This window comes from Aegilops tauschii, chromosome 2, assembly GCF_002575655.3.
Source record: "Aegilops tauschii subsp. strangulata cultivar AL8/78 chromosome 2, Aet v6.0, whole genome shotgun sequence".
Classification (NCBI taxonomy): Eukaryota; Viridiplantae; Streptophyta; class Magnoliopsida; order Poales; family Poaceae; genus Aegilops; species Aegilops tauschii.
In genome coordinates this window covers 534,466,722-534,477,864 of record NC_053036.3, presented here as the reverse complement: position 1 = coordinate 534,477,864, position 11,143 = coordinate 534,466,722, and the positions used below count along the sequence as shown (strand labels likewise).

General features: G+C 46.3%; 1 protein-coding gene across 1 annotated transcript; it reads left to right on the top strand.

Annotated features, from left to right (window-relative positions):
• Positions 1–232: 232 nt before the first annotated feature.
• Positions 233–2,803, top strand: LOC120973677 (fruit bromelain-like). Its single transcript, XM_040399615.3, has 2 exons — positions 233–775; positions 852–2,803. The coding sequence occupies exons 1-2, from the start codon at positions 307–309 to the stop codon at positions 1,439–1,441; spliced, it is 1,059 nt and encodes a 352-aa protein (XP_040255549.1). The 5' UTR covers positions 233–306; the 3' UTR covers positions 1,442–2,803.
• The last annotated feature ends 8,340 nt before the right edge of the window (positions 2,804–11,143 follow it).

Sequence of the window (11,143 nt, the reverse complement as noted above, 5' to 3'; positions counted from 1 at the left end):
GGGAAACAAGAATTTTTTTTTGGAGAAGAAGAAGAAGAAGAAGAAGATACGCAGAGAGGAGAACAAGCACCGTCGTCGGATACAAACATCCATGGACTCCCAGTCAATACGTACGTACGACTACGGCGTATGAACGCGCGCGGATCCATCGACGAAAAGTATGGAATCCGCTCGTATGCCCGTCTTGCTCGCCATGCGCGCGCGTATAAATAGAAGCGCGGGCAGCATGGTTGCTACGTGCTTAAGTAGCTCGCTCGTAAACCATTGCATTGCCAGAAGAAGCAAGCAAGCTAGCTAGCTAGAAAAATGGCGCCGATTCACAGTAACAGCTCTCGCCGCCTCGACGGCACGGTGCTTGCGCTTCTGCTCGTGCTCGTGGCCGCCACTGCCTTTGTCGGCGCTGCCGCAGCGCGAGGGGACGCGCTGGCCGCCCGGCACGAGCGGTGGATGGCCAAGTACGGGCGCGCGTACACCGACGCTGCCGAGAAATTGCACCGGCAGGAGGTGTTCGCGGCCAACGCGCGCCACGTAGACGCTGTCAACCGGGCGGGCAACCGGACGTACACCCTCGGGCTCAACCAGTTCTCCGACCTCACCAACGAAGAGTTCGTGGAGAAGCACCTCGGGTACCGTCACCAGCCGGGCGGGCTCCGTCCCGAGGACACGCCGGTGGCCGCGGTGAACATGTCCAAGGCTCAGTTCCAGTCCACGCCGGACAGCTTGGACTGGAGGGCCCAGGGCGCCGTCACCCAAGTCAAGAACCAAGCCCCATGTGGTAAGGATCTGCAGGCCAAAGTTGGCAAATGAATAAATGTTGACACGTACGTAAAAACAACGTTGCGTCTGTGTAGGGAGTTGCTGGGCGTTCGCGGCGGTGGCGGCGACCGAGGGGCTCGTACAGATCGCCACCGGCAACCTCATCTCCATGTCAGAGCAGCAGGTGCTCGACTGCACGGGCGACACTAGCACCTGCAAGGGTGGCTCCGTCATCGCCGCCCTACGTTACGTCGCCGCAAGCGGCGGCCTGCAGCCGGAGGCAGCCTACGCGTATACCGGCCAGCAGGGCGCGTGCCGCAGCGTCATGCCAAATTCGGCCGCCTCCGTTGGCGCCCCCCGCTGGGTGGGCCTGAACGGCGATGAGGACGCGTTGCGGGAGCTGGCTGCCAGCCAACCGGTGGCCGTGGGCGTGGAGGCGGACCCTGACTTTCAGCACTACAAGAGCGGCGTGTTCGTCGGTAGTTCGTCGTGCGGGCAGAACCTGAACCACGCCGTGACGGTGGTGGGGTACGGGGCGGACGGCGGCGGGCAGGAGTACTGGTTGGTGAAGAACCAGTGGGGGACGGGGTGGGGTGAGGGGGGCTATATGCGCCTCACGCGCGGGAACGGCGGAAACTGCGGCATGGCCACCGTTGCCTACTATCCGACCGTGGACAGCTCTTAAACACCAGAACTACTACTACATCAGTCAGTCCATGCATCATCGAGTATGATCTATCATCTACTGTATAAGCTACATACAATACGATGCAGCTGCACACTGCAATACGACGTATGTACAGATTTATTATATTTGAATAAAGCATGCATGGATCCTTGTACAAAGGATCCATTTGCCTATGTAATAGTAATAGCACCAACTTGTAAGCTTGTATATGAAAATAAACACTGCTTGTACTACATCAGTCAATGCAACATTGAGTATTAATTGGTTTATCAGCTAGCTACAGTATGATGTATATATGGATTTCGAATCTTTTTGAAAAAAATGGATTGAACACATGCTTCGATCGTCGTAGGAACCATGCATTTGCCTACGTACCTAATATATAGTATGAACTTGGAAGCTTGTATATTATGAAAATAAAGTTTTTCAAATTCAATGAAACGGACGTTCCTCAATGTTCTTCCCATGTCCCGCCTTTCCGTCTTTCTCATGCCGGTTCTTCTTCCTCTCACAACCCGACACAAATCTGCATCATCTATATTTGTCTCGTATTACCTCATTGCAGGAGCATTTTCACCAAAATGGTACGATAGGCTATGTTGCAACATTATGGAACCGGCTACTGAACAAGTGACTGAATTCTCATTTTAGGTCATTCACTTTTTTTTTCGTATTCCGTCTTGTCCAGGTGAACATGCATGCATGCGGGTGAGTTTCCTGTTAAATTTTTGCATCGCGTGCAATTGATGATCATGTTCACTCAGGTGAGCTTTGCTGAATGTTTATTTAGTTGCATTGCTTGATGAATTGATAGGACTATTTGAGTGCACGCATGTCACATACATATGCCAAAATACACAGTTTAAGCCTCCGGTATATTCTAGTTGCTTTTTTTTTGAAAAGGAGGATGACTCCCGGCCTCTGCATCTGGACGATGCATACGGCCACTTTATTAATGATTCTCACAAGACCTTACAAAGTCATACAACAGTAAGACTAAAGCCGCCGTCTAAGCAAACAAACTGTCGCTACACCTATCCAGTTGATGAAGGGGCGCAGATAGCCTCGGCCTAATACCAAACAGACATCGCAGCCAAGCCTAACATCTAAGACCTGAGACCCTAAACTAGCCACTTGCCGGGTCTGGGGCACACACTGGTCCGACGTGCTCTCAGAGGCCGCCGCCGCCAACTACCACCGCTCCATCTTTAGAACTGTACTGATGCATCAACCTTGCTCGGTCTAGCTATCGTCGACGCCACCACGGCGCCCAACGGCACCTCCTCCCTGCGCACAAACAGCTGAGCACGTCGCGGTTGCCACTGATACACCTCAGCGCCATGCTGCCAAGTACCACCAGCCGACACAGCTTGAAGTCCTTGGAAGATCTGTCGTGCGTAGCACCTGCCGACTAGGCATGACAGAGCGTAGCATCTGTCGGTCAGGCATGACTTGCCATCTCCACCGAAGCTCCGTGCAAGACGAAGCCGTTGCACCTCCTGCCTCTGACTTCCAGCGCTACTCCACAAACGATGCTCCCAGGAGAGAAACGACACCGCAGTGCCGCCATCGTCCGATCTGGAACACCAGATCCTAGGGTTTCCCCCGGAGCAGCACGAGTGGGTCGACAGTAGTTACACGACGATGACTTCATCAAGGTAACGACGTAGAACGCCGCCATCGCCTGTCGTCGGCTCGGTTTTCACCGGCAAGCATGTCTCCCCAACTCGCAGCCGGGACTAGATGATGGATCTCGAGATCCGATCACCAAGCTTCTGGCCGGCCACCGCCGATGAGGAAGATGACCACCACCACTGACTACATCAGCCAGAATAGATCGGCCATGGGTGCCGCCAAGCAGTCCACCAGGCCCTCGACGCCGCCGCCGATCTAAAGCCAGATGACATGCCGCCAAATACCGCATCGCGCCGCCACCCGATCCAGGCCAGCCGCCGCAGCAGCCGCCCGTGGCCCGAGGCAGGGCCGACCGCCGCCGCCGTCGAAGCCAACGTCGTCGCTTCTAGATCGGCGGCGGCGGGAGGAGGGGAGGAAGATGGGCTAAGCCCCGGCGGCGGCTAGGGTTGGGGAGTCGCTCGAGCGGGGGGCGACGCGGGGGCCTGAGACCAAAAATAACCTAGGAAACTTTCCTACCTTCTTAACTAGTGTCACACTAGTGCAATATAAATTTAAAAAAGAACATAAACTAAAGAAAAGAATAAATACAAATATAAAATATGGAGTGCATTGCGTGGTCAGATAATACATGCATGTTTGTTGCTTCTCCTCACCGTGCACCATTCATAGATTGAGGAGGATGAAAGGACCCACCATTTTGGCATCATGTGCATGCTATTTCCTGGGCATGTCATAAATGGATGGGTTACACATACATGCCATTCAGAGCCAAACTTTGTTGGATAAATGGATGGGAGTACATGTGAAAGAACATGCGGTGCCCCCATGTTTGGTTTTGGTAATTAATGACAATCTCTATGGACTAATGGTTGTCTTGAGTTATATTTGAAGGATTTTTCCATAGGCTTTTCTTGAAGTCCATGTGTTGGTTTCAAGGAGTTTATGAGTTGACCAAGGTGCTATGAAGGAATTATCCAAAGATTGGTCATGTGAGTGTTGAGCTTATTGCAACCATGTCTTGAGGAAGAAGATTGTGCAATCATTCATGTTTACCTTCAAGACATCATCCAACTGAAGAGAGTTGGAAAGATTCAAGGCTGATCAAGACTAAGTCAAGAGTGAATCAAGTTGATCAACTCACAAAGCGTAGAAGATGTACCGAGAGGGATCAAGTGATCCCATGGTATGGTAAGCATTGTCCATTGTGCTTTGTGTACTAACCCATGGTGTATGTGAGAGTTCTATGTGGGGTTAGGTACGTTTTCATGGGCTTGGATCAAGAGGAAGATATCACTCAACCCATGGAGAGGATGACATCAAGTGGTGATCGTCATCCAGATTGCAAGTTCAAGTGGAGCATGACGAAGAGATCAAGTGCTTGAAGCTTGTCATCCATTGTTGTGTCAATGGACTTGTGAAGATGTGCCGAATAGTGGCTCACCCATAGTGGAGTATGGGGGAGCAATCATCTAGTCTTCATCGACCCAACGCAATCAAGAAAGGTGGTCCATCTTGAGGAGGACAAGATCATCAGCATCATCTATCTCAAGTGGATCATGTGCAAGGCAAAGGTTTGCTCTTGATAGGTTTTCTATTTTTCTGGTCTCATGGTGGTAGTTTGGAGACCGGGTTATAGGATCGATAGCTGTACTATCAAGGGGGGCTCTCAAGTGAGTAGCTTGATTGTATCGTTCGTCGAGAGCTCAAACCATTGCATCCTTGCATCATCTTTCTTGATTCTTATTTGTATTTTCTTTTGAGGTTTTAGAGCTTGTGGTTATCTTCGTGACAAGCTCTAGTTCATCGAAAACGGATTTCATATGCTTCTTCTATCGCGTTTTCGGTGTTGGAGGTTTTACCGGTCTTTTTCGAGGAAAGGTTCTCGCCATTTTCTCACGGGACTTTTCTAATTTTCTTCTTATTGATATTCTATCAAGAATGTGTTAGCCCTTGTCGGTAGCTTTCCAACAAACTTGGTTTCGTTGAATTCGGAGTCCGTTTGTAGAAGTTGTGGCAGTTTTGGTGTTCTGAAAAGGCTGCAGCGGTACTACCGCAGACAGGAGCGGATGTAATTTTTTACTACCGTTCGAGAGCGGTACTAGCGCGGCTTCTACACCGGTAGTACCGCTCCGGACCAAAAACTCGTCACAAGTCCAGCGATGGTAGGCACGGATGTATTTTTTTAGTACCGCTCGCAAGCAGTAGTATCGCTACCCTTTGAGGTAGTACCGCTCCCCTAGCGGTAATACCGTGAGGTCGAGCGGTAGTACCCCTCGGTGCGGGCTGTGAGCATAACGGTTGGATTTTTTCCGACCTATAAAAGGGGGTCTTCTTCCCCAATGAACCTTATCCTTTGAGCTCATGTTCTTCCCCCATTGTTGACCTTCTTCGAGCTTGCTAACTCTCAATCCCTCCATGGATTCTTGCTAGTTTTGAGGGAAAAGAGAGAGGAGATCTAGATCCACATTTCCACCAATCACTTTCTCCTCAATGTGAGGGGAACCCCTTGGATCTAGATCTTGGAGTTCTTAGTGTTTCTCCTTCTTGTTCTTCCTCTCATTTTCCTCCCTAGCATTAGTTGCTTCGGTGGGATTTGAGAGAGAAGGACTTATGCACTTTGTGTGCCCTTGCCATTGCATTTGGTGCATCGATTTGAGTTCTCCACGGTGATATGTGGAAGTTACAAGTTGATAAGCTTATTACTCTTGGGTGCTTGGTACCCTTGAGCTTGTTCCTCTTGGGTGCTTGGGCGCCCTAGACGGTTGGTTGTGTTCGGAGCTCAATCATTGTGGTGTAAAGCTCCGGGCAAGCGTCGGGGTCTCTAATTAGGTTGTGGAGATCGCCCCGAGCAATTTGACGGGTACCGGTGACCGCCCCCAAGGGTTGCCAAAGTGTACGGGTTCGGTGACCGCCCCCAAGGGTTGCCATTTGTACGGGTTCGGTGACCACCCTCAAGGGTCCCTTAGTGGAATCATGGCATCTTGCATTGTGCGAGGGCGTGAGGAGATTACGGTGGCCCTAGTGGCTTCATGGGGAGCATTGTGCCTCCACACCGCTCCAAACAGAGATTAGCATCCGCAAGGGTGTGAACTTCAGGATACATTGTCGTCTCCGCGTGTCTCGGTTATCTCTTACCCGAGCCCTTTACTTATGCACTTTACTTTGTGATAGACAAATTAACCTCTAGGTTTATTCCGCATTTGTTCAAGCCTAAACCGTAATTATTTTAAAGCGCCTATTCACCCCCCCCTCTAGGCGACATCCACGATCTTTCAATTGGTATCAGAGCCTCGTCTCTCTTCGTTAGGCTTAACTGCCTAGAGAGTAAAGATGTCGACTAGGGGATTAGGATTCTCTGACACTCTTAGTTTTGATGACACAAATTTTGATGTTTGGGTAATTCGCATGCTTAATCTCTTTAGGGTCATGGTCCCAAATTTAGAGCGAATTGTAGATATGGGTTTTTCTCCTCCAAAAGATCCCCAAAGATTATCTTTAGAGGATGAGAAAAACTCTTATCTCAATGCTCAAGCTTCTAATGTGCTTTTTGATGCTTTGAGCAATGTAGTTATATTTCAACTCATGCCGTTTCGGGATGCTCATGAGTTGTGGACAAAGCTTCAAGATAAATATGGTGTGTCCAAGATTTGTGGGGATGATTGTTCTCTCTCCACCTCCGGCCGTGTTGCCTTCTCAGCTTCTTCTACTTCACCTACATGTGGATTGCCACAAGGTAATGCTAGGGTGAGTAGTGGTGGTCATTGCAATGATGATAGTGTGCTTGTTCTTGGTGATTCTTCATCACTATCTTATTGTAATGGTCCTTCTTTGGACTTTAACACTTTGAGCACCTTACATGTTTCACATGCTCGTGCTGGTAGTCCTTGCATATCATGTAGAAATTTCTTGCTCAAATCTCATGATGATATGCTTGCTATGTCTTGTTGCCATGATAAAAATGTATCTATTTCCAAGAGTTGTTGTGCTAACAATGTAGAGGAAACCCAACACTCCATGGAACAAGATGTGGTCTTGAACGGTGCTTCAAGGGATCCTACATCATCATCGATTGCTTTTTTCCTTATGGCTAAGGCTTCAAAGGTATCTCCCACTTTGAATTCCAATATATCTTGTGATGATATTGATGATGGAAGAATGATGATGATGTTGATTATGTTGAAGAGAATGATAATGTTGCCTCCTTAAAAATTAAGGGGGAAATGGTTTTTAAAGCTCTTAATAAAAATAAAATTGCTCATTCCAACTTCATGGAAATTATGTCCATTGCCATTGAGGGCAAGAAATATATTGAGGAGTTGGAATCTCATCTCGAGGAGCATGAGGTCACCACTGAGAAAATGGAAGGTCATGAGCGTGATTACGGTAATGAGATCGCAGACCTCTCTCAAGCTCTTGAACTTGAACAAACCACCAAGGAATCTCTTGAGGAGACTTTTGCTCTAGAATTATCTAGAGTGAGGGAATCTCGTGATAAAGCTCTTGAGGTGGTCAATGATTTTGAAACTAAAAATGAGGAGCTTGAAGTTGCGCATGCCAAACTCCTTGAGGACTTTGAGCACCTCGAAAATGGCTCAAGGGTCATTAAGAGTGAGCTCATCAAACTCACCGAGTCTCATGCTCAACTTAAAGCTTCATATTCAAAAAAGCTTGCCAAGTTGTCTTCTCCTCTTGTTGCTAATGATGGTGCTTGTGCTACTAACTCTATCTCTTGTGAAGCATCCATATTGAAGGAAAATGTTGAGCTAAGGGCTCAACTTGAGTTGCTATCTAGCAATTACGGGATGTTGGAAGAAAATCATGTAAAGCTCACGTGCTCTCATGATGATCTTCTAGTATCCCATAATGTGCTAAAGTTAGCTCATGAGGCCATGCGTGCTAAGGTAACATCTAGTGAGCCTCATGTGGATACTAGCACTACTTTTATTCAAAATGCTATATTGCCTTGTGCTAGTCCTCGCGATTCATCCATGCATAACATTGGTACATCTTGTGATGAATTGCTTTCCACTACTAGAAACTACGATTTTACCTAGGGCCATATACCCTAGGTGAAATGCAAAAAACCATAGGTAAAGGCTTTACCTAGAGCTTGCCCTAGGGAAAGAACCTTAGGTAAAGTATAGTCGGTAAAGAGCTCTTTCCCTAGAGTGCACCCGTCAAGCCCTAGGGAAACGATTTGGTTACCTAGGGTTGCAAGCCCTAGGGAAAGAATTGAACTTGGCTGCCTGTCCAAGGTGGAAAGGTGCTTTACCTACAAACAAGTTTGGCTCTAGGGAAAGATCGTGGAGCCCTTTTGAATCATTTCCCCTAATATACAAATATGCTATTCAGATTTAAATTCATAGCAGACATAATTCAAATAATTAAATTCTGAACCATAATTCAAATTTATAAATTACAGCCGTGATTCAATGTACACATCAGACCCAAGGTCAGTTTGAAACCAGATTCAAGGTCGGTTTAGAACCAAAATTCAAAAAAAATGCTACAGCTAGCAGATTACCTAAATCAGCACGTACAAGCATTGTTGGTCAAACCAAGTATCTACTACTACAAACAAAACATGTACCAATATGGTATCTATGCATTCACCCAAAAGTTGGTCTTCAAACAGGCTTCATGTTCTACAGGTTGCTGAGCACACAAAGTTGGCAATTCTGTGCTTGTTTCCAAAATCTACAGCAGTTGGTGGAACTGGAGGTGGTGGAATTTTGTTGATAGACACTCCTTGTTTAGCTGCCAAAGTCTGCAAATGAATAGGGATACACCAACTGGTTAGTTCCAAAGGCTGGCAAGTATGTTGATAAGCTTGAACTTACATAGCATCACCTCAAGAATCTTCTTTGTGTAAGAGCCTGCATATAAGCGAAGGCAGAAATTATTTTTAGGTGTGGCGGGGTTTATGAAGGAGAATCATATATCATGCAATTATGCAAGAGCTCACTGAGTAGTAGATGTATATTACTTTGTGTTCTGAAAATACAACCAAAATCCAAAATTGATGTGTTCGCACTCAACATACGTCACTAGATGGACGACCGATCAATAATTTATCATGTATATTAACCAGACAGACATAAAGATGATCTATAAAACATAGATACTATAGATAAATCATGAATTGGTAACTAGTAGGATAAAATCATAGTGAAGATCGATAAAGAATATGTAGTCATAAACCCATAATGAAGCTTTACTTTCTTAAGAGAACATGGCAATGACATTCCTCTTATCGTTGTCCAGCAACTACATCCAAAGTTAGACTGGCTTCAGTGAGACTTGCTTGGCAAAACTGCTCTTTAAATCTGTATAACAAAATTACAAGCAGAATCGAATCAATTGGTCATTCAACAATGGAAGTGCACTAGAACGGATTGAATAGCAGAGCATATTTCACTCGACCACAACAGTTACCATTCATTATAGTACGCACTTGCTTTTCTCTCCAGTCGCAAACTCGCCTCGCAGCAGCAGTGCCACGGTCCCCATGTGTCCAGCATCCGTCAGGCCGTGCCCCGCCGCATCTGTGCATTGCCACGTTTAGAGGAGCAATCCTCCTGATCACGGGGGTTTGGCCGGAGTAATCGCTAGTTTTACTGATGTGCTGACGTGCAGTCAAGTTATAACCTACAAGCCCACTGCATCAGGCCACGACCCATGAGAAATCAGGCCCCACAAGGAGGCATGTCTTAGCTCAAATTTTCATATGCGTGGTGTATAGGGGTTTAGCGGTATATATCCATAGACTTTGTAGCAAATTTTACGTATGGCAGACGCCAAACCACGCCAGATTGCTGGCTTCACCCATTGCATTAAATGATAGTATACATCGGCCATTAGACTATGACACCCATAAGAACATGTTCTTGCAGATAAAGAAGATAACTCAATGATAAATAAAGTGTGAACAACTAATGGTTTCCTTTGTGCAAATAAACCAAACACGTAGTCATCATAGTATAATTTAAGTGCCTGATGGTACAAATGATTTGTGCTAACCTGATCTCAGTTTTTCAGAGATGGCGCGTCTACATATGTAGCAAACCATGCCTGACACCATTGCTGGACTGATCATCTAGCCCTTCTAGCCTATAAATCAACAATAGTATCAGTTATGGCAGTATAACTACATAACGAACTAAACTATTTCTAGTTCTTGGCTCAATTTTTCATGAGCATTGATGTTCCATGCTTACCTCAATTCAATCGACACTACAAAGGTTAGCATACAACTAGAGATCGAAATCAAATTGATATAATAGTAGATATTAGATGGACATGGTGGCCAGTTCGACATATTCTTCAGTAAAAAATTAGCTTTTGTTCATTTTGCTGAAACTTTGCCACAATGTTGCATACTTACATAGCCATAGTAATATCAAAGGGGAAATGCCTAGATAGTAGAAAATTACCAGGCCCCCTGGTACAAGAATGTGCTTAAGACCACAGCCTCTCTGACTGCACTAATAAGATACTACTACTATCAGTTATACTACTATCAGCTATATAGACTCAAAGTGGCCCTTTTATAACAAGACAAGGTTACTATACTAACTATACTTGCTGTGTGTCCATGGACACATTCTTAATAACTTGAGATTCGACCCAACTCTTAATGAGTATCTCTTGTTGCTGCGTTCATGTCAAACATTTCCTGAACCTACTCTCTTTTACCGATTAGAATGTCTACAACTGATGGGTAGATTATGCAATTGTAATCGAACTGATAATAACTACTTGATAGTTCAGAAATAATGTCACATGATTATCACCACGTAGTCTATTGATCTACTGAATATGCAGATTTATATTGAATATCCATCACACAAGTAAAACATTAGAGTGAGAGATATAGAGGTAACTTGTTGGAGAGGAGGGGGGTACAACGTCGGGTAAATCCGATAGTCTTTCGACTAGCAGGCGCGACAAGGTCAACACGGATGGCGCGGCGCTGCCATCCCGGCCGGCGTGGCCATGGTCACCACGCCCGTCACGCCATGGTTCCGCTGGAGCTGTGGAACTAGAGAAGGGGAAGAAGAGGGG

What these genes read in the sequence shown, in the direction of transcription:
- LOC120973677 (XM_040399615.3), top strand. Translation starts at nt 307, where the DNA reads ATGGCGCCGATTCACAGTAACAGCTCTCGCCGCCTCGACGGCACGGTG. An exon ending in CAAGAACCAAGCCCCATGTG is followed by an intron (nt 776 to 851) that starts GTAAGGATCTGC and finishes GCGTCTGTGTAG; the next exon opens with GGAGTTGCTGGGCGTTCGCG.